Source organism: Artemia franciscana, chromosome 8 (assembly GCF_032884065.1).
Source record: "Artemia franciscana chromosome 8, ASM3288406v1, whole genome shotgun sequence".
NCBI lineage: Eukaryota > Metazoa > Arthropoda > Branchiopoda > Anostraca > Artemiidae > Artemia > Artemia franciscana.
The window spans coordinates 30,231,912-30,255,736 of record NC_088870.1 but is presented as its reverse complement, the minus strand read 5'-3'; the positions used below and the strand labels follow the sequence as shown (position 1 = coordinate 30,255,736).

Here is a 23,825-nt window from a genome sequence, read left to right as displayed (position 1 = left end):
TTCTCCAGAATATGGTTCATGCTTTAATTATTATAGAAACGAATCTGGTTACATCTGAAAAGATGCCTAAAAACCCACATGAATCTAACATTAAGGGAATTTCTACCATTAAATTTTTTGCGTTTAGAATGCTTTTAGCGTGTAATCAATGGGTAATTTTATGGATGATTAATAGAAAGATATAAGAAATAAAGTGTTGAATCTTTCGGTTCGGTTCGTTAAAAATTCTCTTATGCGATTTTTCAGCTCCTTGTCCTTTTATCTTGCAAAGATATTGCCCCTCTTTTTCGATTCTGTATGTATCTTTGTGAAATTTATTTTTTTCTATTCATAATTTTGCCTTTGTGGGGAGAGGTAAAAACATGATCCATGCTGCAATAGAGACAAATAGCTCATTGTGCAAATAGCTTATTTCTAACCTGACTTTTCCCACAACTATTCCCTTTTTTCAATTCAAAAATCAACGGAATCGGAATCAAAAATCAACGGAATCAATCGGACCTGATAACCCATTTTTCAAAATTAATTTTATTCTTCAGGATATGTTTCCCCATATGCGCTGAAATAATTTTACCTACATTCCAGGAAATTGCACTGCTTTCCTGCAATACACAGTACACAAGACTGTAAAAATTTACGGTTGGAAAAAATTCTAACAGATATTTATACAATACATAAAAAAAGGTAAAGGTTAGGGTACTAGACCCTTAAGTCCAAACCGGCTGTGATGATCTCCGTTTCAAGATCAGTCAGCCAGGAAGTGCAATTGAGGGCTGGGGGCCAGCCATCCTTTGCTTTCACACAATCGTCTTGTTTACCTTTTCTAGATTACTCCTGGTACCTATTTTGAGCTAAATTGACTCTGGCTTAGCCTACAGATTCACGCCACTGACCCCCGTCCTGAACCAAATAACTGGCCACACTAGGAATCGAACCCCCATCCTTCGGACAAAGGATTCCAAATCCAGCGTTCCAATCTTAATTGACGGGAAGGAGGGTATTACAAATGTTCACCCCTTTTAATTTGATGTATATGTTTTTTGTTTTATATTTTCACGAAAAAGCCCTATGAATTTAGAAAAATGTTTTTTTTTTTCATCTTTATGAAAAATAAGAAAAAACATTCACTCCCGAAACATTTTTGTCTGTCGGCGCCACTGCTTGTGAATGAAATCCGCTGAAAGGCTTCTCGGGGAGGAGAAGAGAGGATGCGATCCACGCAGCAACAGAGATAAGGGCCTTAAATTGTGTGAATACTCCATTTAACTCCATTTCTTAAATCAAGCTTTGCTTTTCTGGATTTGTTTCAATATTTTTGATAAAAAATTTGCTCTAAATTGACTGCATTTCGCAAAATTGCGTTCTTTTTCTGAAATACACCGAATGTGAGATTGTTAAAAATGCCGGTTGGAAAAACATCGTAAAAGGTAGCTGTACCTTGAACAACCCCGTGAACTGTGGGTAAGGGGGGAGGGATTACTCACCTCTTGGATTTTGAAAGATATTAATTTTAAAGTTTTTATTAAAAAAGTCGGAATTTATAAAATAGACTCACGGATTTAGAACTAAACATTTTTTTTGGATCGTTTTTCAAAAAATGAAAAAAATCCTGTCCCATTAAATTTTCGCAATTCTGCGCTACTATTCGTTGTCGAACAATCCCACCAGTAACCAAAAACGTAGCTATTGAGTTAAAATGGTATGAATTTCGGGAATATGGCAAAATGCTGTATTCAACGCTGTATATAATTATTATTATTTTAGACGTCCCGTTGTTCTCAAATGTTTTTGTGGTATTTCGATAATTCAAGGTCTAGGCTACTATGTGTTATTTTAATCTTTTTTTCTTTTCAAATCAACTGTTGTGGTTAGTTCTTAATGGTGCAGAAAAAAAAAACCTATGTCATTTGGAAGGTTTTGCGACCAAAAACAGATCTACTAAATACACTTATTAAGTTTATCGTTTTGGTCCTTTGATCAGAAGGAAAATTTATGCTTTGACAGCAATATGTTTTAATGTCAGACTTTTGTTTACCGAATTGAGCATTAAAAAAATTTCGAAATATATAGTTTCAAATGCTCATTTGAAGCTCAAATTATCCATCATTACTAACTTTCTCTTGACAATTTCAAAATCATTTTTTTTTGTTTTGATTAGCAATGACTGATATACCCACTTGAGTTTTTTTCTTCTGCAAATTTAAGGGAAGATTATAGCTGATAAAAGGCATCAGAATGGCTGAATAAGATCAAAACACAGGTATACAAAAATTGAGTTTGAGTAATTATGATTTCAATCTACTTGAAAATGATTTTTTTTTTTTGGCTGTATTTCTATCAACTCCCTTTTTCTCTATCTGAATTTTTGTTTTCGTCCATTTTCATTATTCTTTTCTATTTTCCCTTTCCTCCTTATTCTTCATTATCTTTATGTACTATGTTATTGATCAACGGGGATATTCAATTTACGTTCAGTGTTGATTTTCTCCCAGACAATAGATCGGCTGGAAAAATGTAAATTTCTCCTTTTTTTCTTTTCTGCTATATCTATCTTTTTAAGTTTTTCCTTCAAGCGCTATTTTCTAATAATCGTTCTAATGCTTCAAAAATGCCCATATCCTCTCTCTAGGTCTGATCTTTATTAATAGTCTCCTAATTCCTCACTGTCATTTTTTGTCCTCTTTTCCATTACATCCCTTATTGGTCTCCTTTTTTCTCAATGTCATCACAAAGTCACTATCATCATTATTGCTCTCCCTTTTTGTCACTTTTATCATTATCATCATAAGTTCATCTCTGTCATCTTCTGACTAGTTTTGATCTTTCTTATTAGTTTCCTTGTTTCTCGCTTTTATCTTTCCTCAATATTGTCACTAATCACACCATTTATGCGATTAATTCATAGGACAAAGGACGCGTAAGCATACAAAACAGAATTAAAAAAAAATTCAGTTTTTTAGTTGGTGTGAAGTGCAATAATTTTATTCTGGAATTGACGATAATGGTGACGAAATGAGGGAGTAATCGAAAATAATCTGCCATTACCACTGATCTGACCTACCTACAGTCAATAATTATTGCTTATAGTGCAGGTGACGGTGAACATTGAAACTAGGCCCAATATAATAAAAATTGTCATCCTTTTGTGAAAAAAAACAAGAGCTAAGAGCTCATATGGCACTTGTGACGAGGCGATAAGAGCTAAGAGCCAAGAGATCATATGGTATGAGCTCCAACAAAATTCTATGAATCAATAGATTGATTTAAAAAGGAAAATAAAAGGCTTAATGCCGGTCAGGATTTAAAATAAGAGCTCTGGGTCACGATGTCCTTCTAAATATCAAAATTCATTAAGATCCGATCACCCACTCGTAAGTTATAAATACCTAATTTTTTCTAATTTTTCCTCTCCCTTTAGCCCCCCAGATGGTCGAATCTGGGAAAACGACTTTATCAAGTCAAATTGTGCAGCTCCCTGACACGCCTATCAATTTTTATCGTCCTAGTACGTCCAGAAGTACCAAACTCGCCAAATCACTGAACCCCTCCCCCAACTCCCCCAAAGAGAGCGAATCCAGTACAATTCTGTCAATCACGTATCAAGGACATTTGTTTATTCTATCCACCAAGCTTCATCCCGATTCCTACACTCCAAGTGTTTTTCCAAGATTTCCCCCTCCAACTCCCCCCTATGTCAAACGATCTGGTCTGGATTTGAAATAAGAGCTCTGAGACATGAATTCTTTCTAAAAATCAAATTTCATTAAGATCCGATCATCTATTCGTAAGATAAAATACCCCAATTTTCACGTTTTTCAAGAATTCCGGTTTCCCCCTCCAACTCCCCCCAACGTCAAAGGATCTGGTCGGAATTTAAGTAAGAAATTTAAACCACAAGATCCTTCTAAATATCAAATTTCATTAAGATCTGGTCACCCTTTCGTAAGTTACAAATACCTCAATTTTCAAAACTACCCCCCTCCAATTCCACCAAAGAGAGCGGATCCGGTCCGGTTATGTCAGTCACGTATCTTAGACAGGTTTTTATTCTCCCCATCCAGTTTCATCCTGATCTCACCGCTTTAAGTATTTTCTAAGATTTCCGGCCCCCCCCCCCAACTGCCCCCCCTCAATTACGCTTGATCCGGTTGAGATTTAAAATAAGAGATCTGAGTTACGAGGTCCTTCTAAATATGAAGTTTCATGAAGATCCGATCACTCCTTCGTAAGTTAAAAATACGTCATTTTTTCTTATTTTTCAGAATTAACCCCCCCCCCCCAATAGATCGGATCCGTTCCAATTATGTAAATCACGTATGTAAGACTTCTGCTTATTTTTACCACCAAGTTTCATCCCGATCCCTCAAATCTAAGCGTTTTCCATGATTTTAGGTTCCCCTACCCCAAACTTCCCCCAACGTCACCAGATCCAGTCAGGATTTAAAATAAGAGCTTTGAGACATGATATCCTTCCAAATATCAAATTTCATTGAGATCCGATAACCCGTTCGTAAGTTAAAAATACCCCATTTTTTCTAATTTTTCAGAAATACCCCCCCCCAACTATCCCAAAGAGAGCGGATCCGTTCCGTTTATGTCAATCATGTATCTAGCACTTGTGTTTACTTTTCCCACCAAGTTTCATCCCGATCCCTCCATTCTAAGTGTTTTCCAAGTTTTAGGTTTCCCCCTCCCAAATCCCCCACAATGTCACCAGATCCGATCGGGATTTAAAATAAGAGCTCTAAGACACGATATCCTTCTAAAAATCAAATTTCATTGAGATCCGATCACCCGTTCGTAAGTTAAAAATACCTCATTTTTTCTAATTTTTCAGAATTACCCCCCCCCTCCAACTACCCCAAAGAGAGCGGATTCGTTCCAATTATGTCAATCATGTATCTGGGACTTGTGCTTATTCTTCCCATCAAGTTTCATCCCGATCCCTCCACTTTAAGTGTTTTCCATGATTTTAGGTTTCCCCCCTCCAACTCCCCCCAATGTCATCAGATCCGGTCGGGATTTAAAATAAGAGCTCTGAGACACAATATCATTCCAAACATCAAATTTTATTAAGAGCCATCTCCCATTCATAAGTTAAAAATACTTCATTTTTTTCTATTTTTTCCGAATTAACCGGCCCCCCACTCCCCCCAGATGGTCAAATCGGGAAAACGACTATTTCTAATTTAAGCTGGTCCCGTTCCTGATACGCCTGCCAAATTTCATCGTCCTAGCTTACCTGGAAGTGCCTAAATTAGCAAAACCGGGACCGACAGACAGACCGACAGAATTGGCGATTGCTATATGTCACTTGGTTAATACCAAGTGCCATAATTAGCCATTGTTTTTCTTAAAGTACGAAGGGCATCTTGATAAAAGTATATTTACCCTCTCAACCAATCTTAGGTTTGTTCATACCTGAAAACCAAGATCTTCGAACATCTTTGCTTTGGTTGCTTCAATTTTATGAAGTTCCTAAGGCTGTACATCACTTTCGTCAGTGTTGCCACGTCGAACCGTGGAAATGAACAAGTAAAAATAATTAGTTAAATTTGACAACTGTTTTCGTCCATAAAATCCAAACATTTAAGATATTTTTCGTCCCGAAGACAAATAAACTTTCAAATGAAAGCTAAAGCTTCTTAAACTGTTTAGTGCTATGCGTTTTAGTTTTTTTTTTTTTTGCTGATTTCGCAGCCTTCTCGTTTCTTCGTTTTTGATTTGGCACCCGCTACTATCAAAATCTGCATAACTGCATATAGAGATCTTTTCAGAGATGGATACAGAATTAATGCTTGGGTGGGACACCAATGAAATCTAGGCTCCCCATAGGTATTTTCATCAACTTTTGATTTTTTTGTTGGGGGGGGGGAAGTGTCCTTAAGTATCCACTGCATCCGCCCATGGGTCTCCATTAAAAGTTGAATTTCCGATTTTTGCTAATTTTTTGAAATATATAAAGTTGTGGAAGTTTCCGCTTAATCTACTCAAGCAATCAGATTTCACGTCGCTGTCATTGGTACTTTGAAGTTTGTAAGGAACACGAATCTTTTACGAATTTAAAATCACAAATTTTATTTGTGATTTTATTTGTGATTTTATTAATCAAATTTAAAATCACAATTTTTGTAACTGGATCGTTTGAACCGATCTCAGAAATGATGTTTCGATAAATTGTTGTATGATATTTAAAGGAGTAAGGGGTGAATAATCAAGGCCATATACGGGGGAGGAGAGGCTACTGAGTTTGGTCTTCCCTCCCAAAATTTTTTGCAACTCGTAGAAAAGTAACAACAATGCATATAAATAACTTTTAATGCTTTTTGTAAAGCGTTTGTTTGTCAGTAACATCCTTTCAAGACTTTCAAGTCCTTGTATGGGGTGTTATCAGTTCAGCTTCGTTTATTCTCAAACATTTATCTCCTAATAATACTAGTAACTCACTCTATCACCAAGCTGTCTTAGGCCAGCACAGCTACGCATGCTCCTCTTCCATTCCAATATATTTAAAGCCTCCCTCTTTACACCCTCCCAAGAAGTTCCCATTTCTTGTCTTTCCTTTCGATATCTTCCCACCCCATCTGGGAACTTTCGGCAATCTATCCTCCTTCATCCTTATATTGTGTCCTAGCCATCTCAACTTTTCATTCTTTATAGCCCTTCTAAGCGAGATCGACCCATATTTGTGATGCAGATTGAAATCTCATTATCTGCTGTTATTTGTGTGTGTCACGAGTTTATATATTTTGATTATTTTAGATCATTGAATTTGGAACAAGAAGCAAAAGAAAAACAAAATCAATCTGGAAAAGATGGAAAACCGGTAGCCGAAAGTGAGTGTTCATTACTTTCTCTTTCTCTGAAAAACTTATGGAATATTGAAACATAAATTAGTTGTTATTGGCAACAGTGAATTATATTTTTGGCACTTTTTATTAGCTACTAAAAGTGTGAGCAAAGACTAAAGCGCAATTGAATTGAACATTCCTTTTACATCAAAAACTTGACCTTAGACCAAAGCGTAGATTCCCAAGGTTCTACTTTCAGTACCAAGGACAGTGAAAATGAAACAAGCTTTTTTGAATTGGTTAAGTGAAAATTTCAACTACCCTACATTTCTTAAAAATGAGGCGATCAGGACTTAGGTTTTCAATGAAATATACCTATATACTCTGGTGTACACAAAGTGGGGTAGCATAGTAGTTATGTTACTTCGCCGTTTTTCAAATCTGTTGGCAGGTTTTGTCTGAAAATACTATTTTTACATTTAAGGATACTTTTTGCTCAAAGAAAAGCTGTAAAAACACAAGTTGTGCAGCTGAAGTATCAGAAAATATATTCTAAGATCACACTGACGTATGAAACCAAGAAAGGAAAGGATATAATAAATGAAAAACACAATCAAATTGGTGAGAAAGCGAAAATTTTGTCAGCCAGTAGCAAAATATGAAAACGAAAAACAAACAAATATATCGAAAAGGACCTCAAGTCAAGGACCTCAGTCTGAAAGTCCTTGTCAAGGCCAAGTCATCCTCAGTGCTAAAAAAAAAAAGAAGAAAAAAAAGGAAAAAGAAGCAAACTCTGACCTTTCGAAGTGAATTGGACAAGAGGAGTAAAGATACTCAAAGTATCTCAAGACACTCCAGTACTTGAGTATCTTGAGATACTTTGAGCATCTTTTCTTCTCTTGTCCAATTCACTTCGAATGTTAGATTTAGCTCATTTTTTTTTAGCACTGAGGACGACTTGGCCGAGGTCCTTGTCGAAATATTTGCTATATATATATATATATATATATATATATATATATATATATATATATATATATATATATATATATATATATATATATATATATATATATATATATATATCATGAAAAGAGAAATCACCAATGCTACAGCACAAACACAAAAAAAAAGAAAAAAAAAAAGAGACAGAAGGAGAAAAGGAAGACTGTTTTCCTAAATTAGTGATTAATATAGACCAGCACTTGAATGAGGCCTTAACCCTACTCATCCATACAATCACATAGGTCAAACAGCATAGCCACACACAATCAACCATAAAGAATAATCCATGGACAGGCAGTCATGTCGTCAATAAGTATAAGTCGTCATTTACCGAACAATAGAAAAAATAATATAGACAAATAATTCAGAGGCAACACCCAACATAAGGGCTCATCAGGAGAATACACTGGCCTATATAGGGTTTCGCCACTCTAAATTCTCTACCCAGCACAGTGTTGTGGCTACCACAGAATATCCATGGCATCCCCGCGTCAGGTATCACCCCCAAAATACATGCCTATGAAAAAAAACCAGCAAATGTAAAACAACCAAGTAAAACCAAAACAAGCTTATCTTGTTAATATATCCCTCCCTTTAGCAACAACAGGTAAACTAAATATTATAAATTTTACCAAATCACAAATATTAACACATTGCAAAAAATCTGAATGAACTAAACAATTATAGAATTCATCTTTACCATGTGGTAATGTATATATATATACATTGTAATGTATATGTATGGTAATGTATATGTATATATATGTATATATATATATATATATATATATATATATATATATATATATATATATATATATATATATATATGTATATATATATATATATATATATATATATATATATATATATATATATATATATATATATATATATATATATATATATATATATATATATATTATATATGAATGTACGTATGTATATATGTATATGTTTATTTCCTGGCATATTGCAAAAAAAAAAATATACAAAACTGACGGAGTAATACGAGAAAGAAAGAAAGAAAGAAAAAACACACTTCTAAAAACGAAATGAAACTCAGCATTTATAACATGAAAAAAACTCGGAAAATACTTGGGAAAGTGCTATTACTGCCCAGGCGTGTTATATAACGCTCATTTCACTTTTCTACTGTACGCACTGGACTATATATATATATATATATATATATATATATATATATATATATATATATATATATATATATATATATATATATATATATATATATATATATATATATATATATATATATATATATATATATATATATATATATATATATATATATATATATATATATATATATATATATATATATATATATATATATATATATATATATATATATATATATATATATATATATATATATATATATATATATATATATATATATATATATATATATATATATATATATATATATATATATATATATATATATATATATATATATATATATATATATATATATATATATATATATATATATATATATATATATATATATATATATATATATATATATATGAATGTACGTATGTATATATGTATATGTTTATTTCCTGGCATATTGCAAAAAAAAAATATACAAAACTGACGGAGTAATACGAGAAAGAAAGAAAGAAAGAAAAAACACACTTCTAAAAATGAAATGAAACTCAGCATTTATAACATGAAAAAAACTCGGAAAATACTTGGGAAAGTGCTATTACTGCCCAGGCGTGTTATATAACGCTCATTTCACTTTTCTACTGTACGCACTGGACTAGCTACTCCGTATTGATCTTGGCAACGGCGACTAAAAACTAGAATCTCACTCTTACTATGATTAAAATTGAAACCAATACGATTATATTCATCTGACAACATACGAAAGTCTTCTTCAATCCCTACTTGTGTTCTACTTACATTCAATACATCATCTGCGTAATTCACTAATGAAACGCCTATTCCTTTAAAAATACATGTCGTGGCGTTTTGCTAGGGCTCGTTTACACTGCTATTGAACAGGGGCGGGGAGGCCAGAGCTCCTTGTCTAATACCTTTTTTATTGGGTATTGCTAGGGTAAGATCTACAACACCAGGTAAAACAGGGACCTTTACTCTAGCATTCAGCTTCCTATACATGTCGCGCATAGCCCTAACTACCGAAGGGTCTGTACCGCGTTTATATGCTATCAGCAGTATCTGTGCATGTATGCCGGAGTCAAACGCTCTCGAAACGTCCAGCCCAGCAAAAACAGTACTTCATCATTTTCAGCGGCATGAAGTAATAAATTTGCACTGAGATGATGAGCATGTTCACAACCTACACCTTTCTTAGAACCAAATTGATTCTCTGGCGGGTACAACAGTCAGCAGGAGGAACAACAGTCAGCTGGCTTTCCTTTTTTCAAAATTTTAAAATTTTTGAAAATTCCTTTTTCCTTTTTGAAATTCTTCTTTTTTCAAATTTTTTTCCTTTTTTTTAAATAGGACTAATTAAACCAGTGCTGAATAAATTGGAGACAATACCAGTAACAATAATCATTTGGTAAAGTAGTGATAAATGTTCAAATAAGACACAAGAACCGAATTCCAAGTGCTTCGCACAAATCGAATCCGCACCACGGAAAATCTTTTTTCGTAGTATCAGGATGCATTTCGTGACCGTTGATGGAGTTACGACGAAACCGAGGTCACTAGCGGACTTGAACAAGAGCCCATCAAGTTCTTTCTCAAACTTACTCTCGAGCAATCGATCGGGACTGGAGAATTTACCTTTAAAGTAGCTGTACCACTGTTCAGTACTGATTTGAACACCACTGCAAGACTTAGACATATCATGCCTTAGAACTTTCCAAATAAAATTGAGATCACTTTTAGCCATATATATATATATATATATATATATATATATATATATATATATATATATATATATATATATATATATATATATATATATGTATATATATATATATATGTATATATATATATATGTAAATATTTCAAAGCTGGTAAAAGGCATATACAAAAATTGATACAATTAACATAATAAATAAGCAGATTCAAATAAAATTTTTTTTTAACCCTTTAACATAGAATTGCCAATTGCCACTATATATCTAGGAAATGTTGATTTAAAGATCCTCAATAATAACTAATCATTCCCACCATCTTCCCTTAGATTTGCCGAATCATTGCATTTAAACAGAAAATTTCCCTATCTATCCCCAAAAATAGAGCCCATCTACCAAGTTTAGCTTAATAGTGCCCAATATATGTGTGCTGGTTCGTCAATGGCGTCACCAGTTAAAGCAGTGGCTATCCTGACAGTTTTCTGTGCCATCAATATGCAAATCAAACAGTTCGTGGTAACGAACTGTAGTAAGGAGCGATCCGGCTCAATAGTAACCAAAACTCTAAAAAATTGAATTTTGATATCAATAGCTACATCAAAAGAATCGCATTTTAATGCTGATTTTAAATATATAAGTTTCATCAAGTTTAGTCTTAGCCATCAAAAGTTACGAGCCTGAGAAAATTTGCTTTATTTAGGAAAATAGGGGGAAACACCCCCTAAAAGTCGTAGGATCTTGACGAAAATGAAACCATCAGATTCAGCGTATCAGAGAACCCTACTGTAGAAGTTTCAAGCTCCTATCTACAAAAATGTGGAATTTTGCATTTTTTGCCCGAAGACAAATCACGGATGCGTGTTTATTTGTTTGTTTTTTTTTTTTTTTTTTTCCCCAGGGGTCATCGTATCGACCAAGTGGTCCTAGAATGTCGCAAGAGGGCTCATTCTAACGGAAATGAAAAGTTCTAGTGCCCTTTTTAAGTGACCAAAAAAATTGGAGGGCATCTAGGCCCCCTCCCACGCTCATTTTTTTCCCAAAGTCAACGGATCAAAATTTTGAGATAGCCATTTTGTTTAGCATAGTCGAAAATCATAATAACTATGTTTTTGGGGATGACTTACTCCCCCACAGTCCCTGGGGGAGGGGTTGCAAGTTACAAACTTCAACCAGTCTTTACATATAATAATGGTTATTGGAAAGTGTACAGACGTTTTCATGGGGATTTTTTTGGTTTTGGGGGTAGGGTTGAGGGAGGGGGCTATGTGGGAGGATCTTTCCTTGGAGAAATATGCCATGGGGGAAAAAAATTCAATGAAAAGGGCGCAGGACGAATCTGGTCACGTTAGAAAAAAACGTCAAATTAAGAGCTTAATATACAATGCTGGGTGTTCGGAGCCTCTCTATTATGGAGTATAATTTGAAAATAACACAACTATACGAGCGATAAAACATATATACCACAACCATAACTACTGCTAAGAGATAACACAACTATAAAGCGAAAACAGGTGAAAACTAACGGGAAAATAAACGAACTAAGAGGTGGAAGGGGCCCAGAGAAAAACTATAATCCTTTTTCAATTTTGAGCCTAACTTCCGCAAAGGAGTAATAATGTCAGAAGCCCTGAAATACCGAATTATTTTCTTTTCAAACAGTTCGTGGTAAGGAACTGTAGTAAGGGGCGACCCGGCTCAATAGTAAACAAAACTCTAAAAAACGGAATTTTGATACTAAAAGATACATCAAAAGATTCGAATTTTTACGCTGATTCTAAATATTAAGTTTCAATTAATTTAGTCTTTGTCATCAAAAGTTACGAGCCTGAGAAAATTTGCCCTATTTTGGAAAAAAGGGGGAAACATCCATTAAAAGTCATAGAATCTTACCGAAAATCACACTATCGCATTCGGTATATCAGAGAACTCTATAGCAAAAATTTCAAGCTCCTATCTAAAAAATGTGGAATTTTGTATTTTTTGCCAGAAGACAAATCACGGGTGCGTGTTTATTTATTTGTTTGTTTTTTTTTGTTTTTTCCCAGGGGTCATCTTATCGACCAAGTGGTCCTAGGATGTCGCGAGAGGGCTCATTCTAACGGAAAGGAAAAGTTCTAGTGCCCTTTTTAAGTGACCGAAAAATTGGAGGGCAAATAGGCCCCCTCCCATGCTCATTTTTTTCCAAAAGTCAACAGATTAAAATTTTAAGATAGCCATTTTGTTCAGCATAGTCGAAGACCATAATAACTATGTCTTTGGGAATGACTTACTCCCCCACAATCCCTGAGGGAGGGGCTGCAAGTTACAAACTTTGACCAGTGTTTACATATAGTAATGGTTATTGGGAAGTGTACAGACGTTTTCATGGGGATTTTTTGGTTTGGGGGGTGGGGTTGATGGGAGAGGGCTTTGTGGGAGGATCTTTCCTTTGAGGAATATGTCACGGGGGAAGAAAAATTCAATGAAAAGGGCGCAGGATTTTCTAGCATTACTATAAAAAAAACAGTGAAAAAATAAACATGAAAACGTTTTTTCAAATGAAAGTAAGGAATAGCATTGAAATTTAAAACGAACAGAGATTATTACGCATATGAGGGGTTCTAAAAATACTTTAGAATAAAGAGCGAGGTATTTAGGAGGAGATAGATACCTCGCTCTTGATGCTAAAATATTTTTAGTGATTTCAACTATTTATTCTACGGCCTTTTTGATTCAGGGGTCATTCTTAAAGAATTGGGACAAAACTTACGATTTAGTGTAAAGAGCGAGGTATTAACGAGGGTACAAACCCCCTCGTACACATAATAAAAATATAAGAATATAAAAGTTTGTTACGTAAGTTAATTCTTAAGTTACGTATATTTTTTACTAATAAAAACGTTCGTTGAATATTAAAAGTTCTAGTAGCCTTTTTAAGAAAAATTGGAGGGCAGCAAGGCCTCCTTCCCCACCCCTTATTTCTCAAAATCGTCTGATCAAAACTAAGAGAAAGCCATTTAGCCAAAAAAAATTGATATACTAATTTCATTTCAATAATTTATGTGCGGAGCGCCAAAATCAAACATGCATTAATTCAAAAACGTTCAGAAATTAAATAAAAAAAACTAGTTTTTTTAACTGAAAGTAAGGAGCGACATTAAAACTTAAAACGAACAGAAATTACTCCGTATATGAAATGGGTTGTCCCCTCCGCAGTCCCACGCTCTTTACGCTAAAGTTTTTCATTGTTTTAAAAAGTAGAATTGTGGCAAAGAGTCAAACTTTAGCGTAAAGAGCGTGGGACTGCGGAGGGGACAACCCATTTCATATACGGAGTAATTTCTGTTCGTTTTAAGTTTTAATGTCGCTCCTTACTTTCAGTTAAAAAAACTAGTTTTTTTTATTTAATTAAGTACAGGAAAGATACTTTATTTGACCTTTCTTCACCCCTGTATAAGCTCGCGCCATCTACTTTTTCGAACTTGGTTACTTTTAATCTTCTGACGAAGCCACCAGGTGCTGCTACCGTCCCTTTTTTAGATGTCAGCACTGTTCACAGTAGCCGCCTCCCATCCTAAGACCTCTTATTTTCAACGCTCGTCGTGGCCTTCCTAACTTCCTCGTTTGCAACACTAGATCGCTGTGCAACAAAACAGAAGATTTTGAAGTTGTTATTCGCCACTGTTATTTTCTTCTTTTTTTTGTGTTAGTTTGTTATTTAGCATAGTGAAGCAACGCAAATTAGCTGTTAGCTACGATGTTGTTTAAATAAACCTATCTTTCTCTCTCTCTCTATTTGGAAAATTAAAATTCCTCCAATTAGCTAGAAGTGGTAGACAATTGGATCGCACTTGATTATAAGTTTGTATATATTTAATTGGTAAATTTAACTTATTCACCAAAACTCTCCTTAACACTTCTATAGAAAAACAAACTAGTCGGAGCACTTGTTCCAGCACCCTAGTCTTGAATATTTTGGTGTCCTATCCTGGTCATTAAATCTCTAGGAAAAACATCATCACTTTCTTCGGGGACTGGGCCATTATTCCATATGTAGGAGGAACCACATTTCATCGATCAGTTTTGAATCCGAAATGGCCATGAAGATTTTATCTCTAGCTTTAGCATTCCTTCATATGCGGCCCTGGCTTGTTCTGGATAACGCAGTAATCTTAGCCAGAATTTTACCATCTATATTAACTTACCTTTTTTCAATGAAAATAATTTTAAATCCCTTTTTACGACGAGATTATTTGATGTTTTCTGCAGTCCATAAGTAAAGAAAGTATGCCGGGACTAGAACCTCAAGGTCCAAGCCGGGGGGGGGGGGTTGATCTCTGTTTTGTTCCCCTCCAGTTTGGAAGTGCAATGGGGGTTGGAATCAGCCATCCTATTTTTTTGCACACCCTTGATGCTTACCTCTCCCAAGTTTTCCCAGGTAAACATTTAAAACTGGTTCGACTTTGACTGAGCTTACAGAGTGACGCCAATGACCCTTGTCCCAAACCAAATTACCGGCCACGCCAGGAATCGAACCCATGCCCCTCGGTCAAAGTCCTTCCCAATCTAGCGCCTCAACTACTTAGCTAGGACGGCTCGATGAATGTATGTCTGCAGTGTATGTATTCATTTGCAATACTGAAGCTGAAACAACTATATTTGTTTTGCTGGTTCTGTCCCTTAAATCTTAGCAGTGTGATGAAGGATTGGCATTGTTTTGGATTTTAGTACCCGTTTAGCGTGTTTAGGCTATTAGCTTTCTTTAAACTATTATTTTTATATAATGTAATTTTTTTTATTCATATATATACATAATTTTATATATTTTAAATTGGCCCTTTGCCTCTGGTAAAACTGGCTTTAGCAGGTTTTTTTCTAGGAGTCATTAGCAGAAAAATGAAAACCCGAACAACCTGCTTCTTTTACTACCCGGATCTCTTTCCTATTAAAATAAAATTTTCGAACCTGTTCATTATTGATCCTTTGTTTACTAAGTAAAATCATAATTTCCATTTTATCTACATTTAATTGCAATTTTTGAGATCCAGGTAATCTGAGACAAGACTTAAAAGTTTCTGCATGTCATCTTAAAATTTTGCAGCCAATGTGATGCCATCTGTAAACAACAGCATTGAAAAGGCCATGCTCCCTAGATTTAATGTTGGGGCCCACCTTCTCTGAAAAAATATACCATATCATTAATAAACAGACAAAATAACTCAGGTAGTAGTGAGCTGCCTTGCCTCAGACCTATGTTAAAATCCTGGAAATACAATTCTCCAAACCCGTTAAAATGTTTTTCCCCGTCAAACATGGATTGCAAAAGCCTTACTATTTTAGTAGGTAATCCTAACTTATCCAAAACGTGGAGCAATAGGGATCTATCAACGCTATCGAACGTTTTGTGCGGATCTAGAAATCCAATATACAACATTAACAACATATAACAACATACAACAACATTTTTTCCCTTACTGTGCTTAATATTTGAACTATTTAAAATAAAATTTGATCTGCTGTCGAATAGCTAAACCGAAAGCTTCCTTGTTCTTCATCCAGTACTCTTTTCTTATCCATTTAATAACTCGATCCGTAATCAATAACCTTTTCAAGTATTTCCTTTTTTATAAAGTGGTAATATTAGAGATTCCTTCTGTGGCTGAGGCAAAACAGTATTAAGCAAGACTGAGTTAGATAACCTCACTATAACTGCGATAAAACTACCCTTCAAAAGTTTATATATTCCTTATGGGTAAGCCATCTGGCCCAGGAGCAGAATATCCAAAAGATATTTATTATAAGGTGTTTGGTTGACGCTAATATTAAAATTTGTTGTGTTTTTCAGATATTCAAACGCTAGATGGTATACAAGCTCTGTGTTTACCATTAGGTGCTTCGATCTCATTACTGGTTATGTTCTTCTTCTTCGATAGTATGCAGCTTTTATTTGCTATATGTACAGCAGGTAATATATTCAATTTCTAATCATTCCCAGTTTGGATAAAAAAAGAAGTTAACTTAATTAGAACAAAGTGTCTAAGCTCACCGTAGCTACGGATGTTCAGGAATCAATTCTTCATTTAAGTGACATTTCTGCCAGTACTTTGCCTTTATATCTTCAATTTTATCTTTATTTTTGATTTATGTTTTCATGTATTTTATATTTTTTTATTCTAATATGTTATATTATTTCATATATTTATATATGTATATATAATTTTTGTGTATTTTCTACATTTATAAGACAAATTCAAGATAAGTTATTAATTTTAAAAATCACTATCACCAGCCCCAAAGGGCCGAATTAATATATCTTTTATATATTAATATATATTTACATTTTGAGTACTTTATATTCATTTTTAGTTATTACATATTTAATTCTTTATACTTTCTACTATGTTTGAATTTTATATTTTTTATATTTACATTTTGTTTTGTAATCCGCATGAAGCCTGTCAAAAACCCTGGTGATGACATGGAAAAGAATGGGTTGGAATATTGCCTAATTGAAGAATTGACGCCTGATTATCAACAGCTGTAAATGAGCTAAAACTAGCAATAGCTATCCTTTTGGTTTCCTTCATCCTGAGGAAGTCAATCTTTAAATTCTGGATCGGGTAGCCAAGCATTGCTAAGACTTTGGTTACACCAACCACTGTTTTTCTTCGATAATGTTTCTGTTTTAAATAAAGGGTGTCAACCGACAGTGTCAGGCGGGGGGGGGGCTATACCCTTCTAGATAGTCTTGCCCTACCCCCTTTTTTTTTAATTCTGGGATATATCTGGCATTTTTTATTGAAAAACGCCTTTTTTGTATTTTCATTGGAAAATTGAAAGTCACTGTTTGCCTCCCTAGGTATTGAAAAATACATTCACTCCTTCTTTGAATTTTCTTGAATTGACGCTACCAGTTCTAACTTTATTATGCATAATGAAATCAGTTCATAATGCAGCGAGGTCATGCTTTCTGAAACTGATATTGTATTCTATCGTAAACCATCACAAAGGAAGATTATTTTAAATTTAAGACTATTTAAGTTTAATTGATTATTTAAGATTATTTTAAAACCAAAAAGGGTGACAAATTAAGACCCGACAAATTCAGTCGTGAGTCTGACATGAAATGAACCTATCAAACAGTAAGTAAGGAGCAAAAACCGTTTTTTTTTCATTAGTTTCTTTCAGCTTAGCGTGAGGCAATACAAAGAGAAGTGACAGAATATATGGAAAATATGTAATTTGGGCTATATATTTGCACATTAGGGGTGGGGGGGCATGTGGGTAAAGTATTTGGGCAGTGTGAAGTTAGAAAACAATTCTTACTACACAATATGTAGTATAACCGTACCTAACACTTTAGGTGTGTATTCCCACTATCGCTGATGTGAAATGAACTTGTACGTTTAAAAGAGAACTGGTTTCATGTAAGTTATGCCAGGGTACTTTTGATGTTGCAAGTAACTAGCTTACCCATCGTGCATTGCTGCGGTTCAAAAGAAATAAATTTACCCCCCCCCCCAGAAAATGTCTCATGAAAAATTGCCTCTTCCAAAAAATTCTTCTAGGAAGATTCTCTCCTGCTGAAAATTTTCTGTGGTGTATTAACAACGATCGTATTTCTAAACACAAAAGGATTTGAAAACTTCCCCCAACGGGAAACTGTCCCCAGAAAATCTCCCTCCCCCGCTGGAAAAATCCCCCATGCGCATTAATAACGATTGTAAGTAAGTAATCGGATTTATAACGCTTAATGGGATTAACACCGCGCCGGCCATGTAGTGTGTTGTTATAACAAGGTTCGATCTTTGAGTCCCATATCATCAAGCTAAGGTCAAACCCATTGCGCAACTACAGGATCGAATTGTATTTTTATATTTAAAAGCATTCGGAAAACTAAGGTAGGATTATTAACTTCCGGTTTACCTCATCAATGCCATCTATTCCAAAAATTTGTGTCCGCAGGCTTTAATTTCAGTCACAAAGACATTAATTCGGTTTACTTATTTACACAATTCATTCTGTAGAATTCAATTTCTGACGGTTATTCGTGGAACTTATGGCAATATTTGAAACTTTATGTATATAATGGATAACGAACAAAATCCCAAATGATTCTTTTTGCTATGACAGAATTGTTTTGGCTTTGACAGAATGTATTTCTCATTAAACTGACCCTTTTTTTGCAGTTTGAAGAATTAGATGCTTTCTCTAACCATAAAGGTCTTAGGGAAGGCATAGAAATAAAAAAACTACATTTTTTCTGCGTATTTGTCAATTAACAGGGATACAAATCCAGTCTTTCGAATAAAAGTCAGAAACCATACTGGAATATATATTATATTAGAAGAAAGAAATGAAAACAACACACCAATGGCAACTAGGGAGGAAGGAAAAAGGAAAAATCACGCGAATATTTCGCTCGTGTCAAACGCTTTATTGAGCACTGCAATTTCATTTAACAGTTTTTTAATTAACAATTAATAATTTTTTAACAATTAACAATTTTTTTAATTAATTACATTGAGAAATTCTTCTGAAGTTACTGTTTTGACGGAACATATTGCTCATCATCCTGGCCCTTTTCCCAGTTTAGGGAACCATTGGGGGCCATTGGAAGATCCTGGGCTAGCTGCTACTTTCATATTATTGTTGTGTTATTGTATCTTTGCCGTCATTTTTATTTTTGAATCGTAGTGTAATTTGTTATTGTATCTTTGTCTAGGCCTAGTTTTTCGAGTTTGTCTCTCCATGGGCATATGTCATACATATACATGTATGTGTGATTAATAAATAAATGAACTTGAACTCTAATGAGAAAGTGGGCTATATATACAGTATATATTTGCTATATATATGCCTGAAAATGCCTGTTGTTTATTTATACAGATAGGATTATATACGTTTTACAATCTTATACAATCCTAGTAGCCAACTAATAAGAAAGTGGGCTATCTATACAGCATATATATACTATATATATGCCTGAAAAATGCCTACTGTTTATTTATACAGATAGGATTATATACGTTTTACAATCTTATACAATCCTAGTAGCCAACTCTAATAAGAAAGTGGGCTATATATACAGCATATATATACTATATGTATGCCTGAAAAATGCCTACTGTCTATACATACAGATAGGATTATATACGTTTTACAATCTTATACAATCCTAGTAGCCAACTCTAATGAGAAAGTGGGCTATATATACAGCATATATATACTATGTATATGCCTGAAAAATGCCTGCTGTCTATAGATACAGGTAGGATTATATACGTTTTACAATCTGATATTGTAATACACAGTGGGCTAGTGAAGCTATAGAAAAAATAAAAACAACAAAAAAAATATACATCTTGGAATATATGTCGATTCGAAGTAATACAGAAAATTTAAACACTGATTCAGTTTATAATTTTATTTCAAATAATGAACCTATAGTGAAAAACGTAAGACAGTCTTGCAAAATCTCATCTCAAAATCTCAATATTTGAGCCATCCAAGATCACTTATTCTACAAGTACGATTACTTATCCTTAACTGTATCTCTTTGAAAACAAACCCTCAGTACGTAACATACAGATGTGCTATACCATTAGAGATGCACTATAGTATTGCATAAGACCCAGGTGTGCATAGTAACGTTTTGAGGGGCTCTAATAGTATACCCCTTGCGAGGCTTCCAGAATCCAAAGGGTGGTCACTACTCCTATTTAGCCTAAAAAGCTGTAAAATAGCTGTGATGTAAAACAGTTAAACTTTGAGATACATTCTCAGGTTTGGTTCGATATTATAAATATTTAGTGATTTTTGTCTCTTGTTGTTTTTATAGTAATCGCGAGTGTGGCATTAGCATTTCTACTTCTACCCATGTGTCAGTATCTATGTCGACCTTGTTTTGGAACAGGAAAAATATCGTTTGGCTTCTGTGGACGATTTACCTCAGCTGAACTACTGGCGTTTGCGCTATCGGTGTCAATCGTTTGTGTTTGGACGTTAACAGGTCATTGGCTCCTTATGGACGGTGAGTTGAAATATTGACTTATTGGAGGAGGAGTTACAGAATTGAATTAAATACTGAGTGATTAAAAATTATTGAATAAATTAGATTATTAGTTAATCGTTGAGTATTAAATTAAGAATCAATGAATGATTTGTGTTAAAGGAATGAAGAGGATTTACGCAAACTAATCCGTGCTAAAGATCTTCTCTTGGGTCAGTAAAGATTTAGGACCGTCTAGGGAATGTCTTTCATCTGATTCCTGCATTATCTGTTATCTGTCTTTCTAGGAAACCTCCACAGTGGTATATTTATCGCTAAGATAAATACCACGGCTCATAACCATATGGGCAGACCTAATAAAAGAGGTTAAAATAAATTTAAATTTCTTTTAGTCATTTTAGATTGTAAAAAATAATTCAAAATTATGGGCGTCCTGTGTAGCAACTGATGGTTGTAGCAGCTAATATTGATTAATTTTTTGTTAGTAGATATGAAATAAGATTGGGTGTGGAACATTGAAATATTAAAAAACAGTTTCATTTGTTTGAGCCTTAAGTTTTCTTCTCTAATTGTCTTCATTTTTAGGCACAATTCCGTTGCAAAAAGGATAACTGGGAGCTGCGCCATGTATTTTTGAATTATATTTGGTCTGAGTTTTTAGGGAATGTGGAAGCCTTATTTCTCCTAAATTTCCCCTAACTCACTCTTTTTCCTCCTAACCCCCATTGCAACTTCTATTTGTGGACAATTCTCTATGTTTGCCATGTACACATGTACTCCGTAGGTGGAACAATTTATAAGACAATAAAATATTTTGGAACCACATCTACCGTTATTTACTAGGTTAATTAAATTTAAAGCAAAGTTGTTTACATTACATGCTGAATATTGTCTTGGATTGTTCATGGGGACTGGACCTGCCACCAGATCGTTGCTTGTGGGGCTGAGTCTCTCAGGAAAACTTGAAACGGCTATACATTAAACAGAAGTACTTAATTTTGGTAGGCTTAGATGTATTTATGTTTGAAAGAATATACCTAATTCCTAGGGTTGTATCAAAGAGATTGGGTTTACTGGGTTTTAAACTCATCATCCTCGAAATATTGCTCCGTGAATTAGTATATCTCGGCCAGGACCAGAAGGTTGGGGGAGAAGGTTCAGTCACACTATAAAAATGAACAGTATTCCAAGTGTATTTCCTGAATTGCAAATTAAAAAGGGGTAACCAAACCTTTTCAATAGTTAAGATATTTCAGCAATTAAGACTGCTGTGCGAACAGGAGTGATTTTATGATAATTTTGAAATTGTTTTTTTTTAGCTATGGGCATGGGACTTTGTGTTGCGTTTATCGCATTCGTTAGATTGCCGAGCCTCAAAGTGTCTACTCTGCTCCTTGCTGGTTTGCTGGTCTACGATGTTTTCTGGGTATTCTTTTCAAATTACATATTCAATGCCAATGTAATGGTAAAGGTAAGTTAGCATAAAATTACCTTAAAAAGAACATTTTTCGTCCATCCTCAAAGTGTTTAATTTGCTTCTTGTGTTTCCCTCTTTGCGGTGTCTTCTGTTATTAATTTCTAATTATATGTTCAAAGCCAGTGTAATGATAACGGTCTCATAGTAAATATGAGCCAATAAACATCTCTCTGTGATGTTCCAGTATTCCGCTAGCAGTGGAGGCAAAAAAAGTGAGCCATTAAACAGCTCCCTGTGATGTTCCAGTATTCCGCTAGCAGTGGAGGCAAAAAAGAATAAAATAAAATGGAGCCATTTAATAGCTCCCTGTGATGTTCCAGTATTCCGCTAGCAGTGGAGGCAAAAAAGAATAAAATAAAATGGGGCCATTTAACAGCTCCCTGTGATGTTCCAGTATTCTGCTAGCAGTGGAGGGAAAAAAAGTGAGCCATTAAATAGCTCCCTGCGATGTTCCAGTATTCTGCTAGCAGCGGAGGAAAAAAAATGAGCCATTAAACAGCTCCCTGTGAGGTTCCAGTATTCCGCTACCAGTGGAGGCAAAAAAGAATAAAATAAAATGGAGCCATTTACCAGCTTCCTGTGATGTTCCAGTATTCCGCTACCAGTGGAGGCCAAAAAATGAAAAAAGATGCTTTTGATGCAGAATATTATGGTTGCAGCCGTTTCACTTGTTTTCAAGTGAAACGGATTTTTCTTGTTGTTCAAGCCAAGGGACTATAAGTCACCCTTATAGAGGTTTTGGTCAAAGCGATTCTAATAGTATACTTTTTTTTCGATCTGACACCGTTTTCAGGGGGCTTTGGGCTGTTTTTTTGTTACTATGGGACGTGTTCGTCTCTTACTAGATTGCAGCTACTGCTACAACCACGATAAGTTTATATTTTTGTCCAGCCTTAGAGAGTCTAACCGGCTTCTCACGGGTTTTCTTGTTTGCGGTGTATTCTTGATATTCTTTTCAAATTTTGTATCAGCGCTATCATAATGGTAAAAGTACATATTATATAATATTTCTTGTTGGAATTCCTACATTGTCAAACAGTTCGTGGTAACGAACGTGGAATTCACCCCCCTAAAAGTCACAGAATCTCAACGAAAGTCACACCATCGCATTCGGCGTATCAGAGAACCGTTTAGCAAAATTTTCAAGCTCCTATCTACAAAAATGTGGAATTTCGTATCTTTGCCAGAAGACAAATCACGGGTGCGTGTTTATTTGTTTGTTTTGTTTTTTTTTTCCCAGGGGTCATTTTATCGACCAAGTGGTCCTAGAATGTCGCAAGAGGGCTCATTCTAACGGAAATGAAAAGTTCTAGTGCCCTTTTTAAGTGACCGAAAAAATTAGAGGGCACCTAGGCCCCCTCCCACGCTCATTTTTTCTCCAAAGGCAACAGATCAAAATTTTGAGATAGCCATTTTGTTCCGCATAGTCAAAAACCATAATAACTATGTCTTTGGGAATGACTTACCCCCCCCCCCCACAGTCCCTAGGGGAGGGGCTGCAAGTTACAAACTTCGACCAGTGTTTATATATAATAATGGTTATTAGGAAGTGTACAGTCGTTTTCAGGGGATTTTTTTTTGGTTTTGGGGGTGGGGTTGAGGGGAGGGGGCTATGTGGGAGGATCTTTCCTTGGAGAAATATGTCATGGGGGAACAGAAATTCAATGAAAAGGGCGCAGGATTTTCTTAAA

General features: G+C 34.8%; 1 protein-coding gene across 4 annotated transcripts in view; it reads left to right on the top strand.

The window, feature by feature from the left end:
- The window catches only part of LOC136030277 (signal peptide peptidase-like 3), a 75,255-nt gene that overhangs the window by 32,947 nt on the left and 18,483 nt on the right, over positions 1-23,825 (top strand). For all 4 annotated transcript variants that reach the window (XM_065709141.1, XM_065709137.1, XM_065709139.1 and 1 more), the window contains 4 exons: positions 6,763-6,836; positions 16,491-16,610; positions 20,487-20,678; positions 21,977-22,128. In XM_065709141.1, the coding sequence (XP_065565213.1) occupies positions 6,763-6,836; positions 16,491-16,610; positions 20,487-20,678; positions 21,977-22,128 (538 nt within the window). The remainder of the gene's footprint in view (positions 1-6,762; positions 6,837-16,490; positions 16,611-20,486; positions 20,679-21,976; positions 22,129-23,825) is intronic.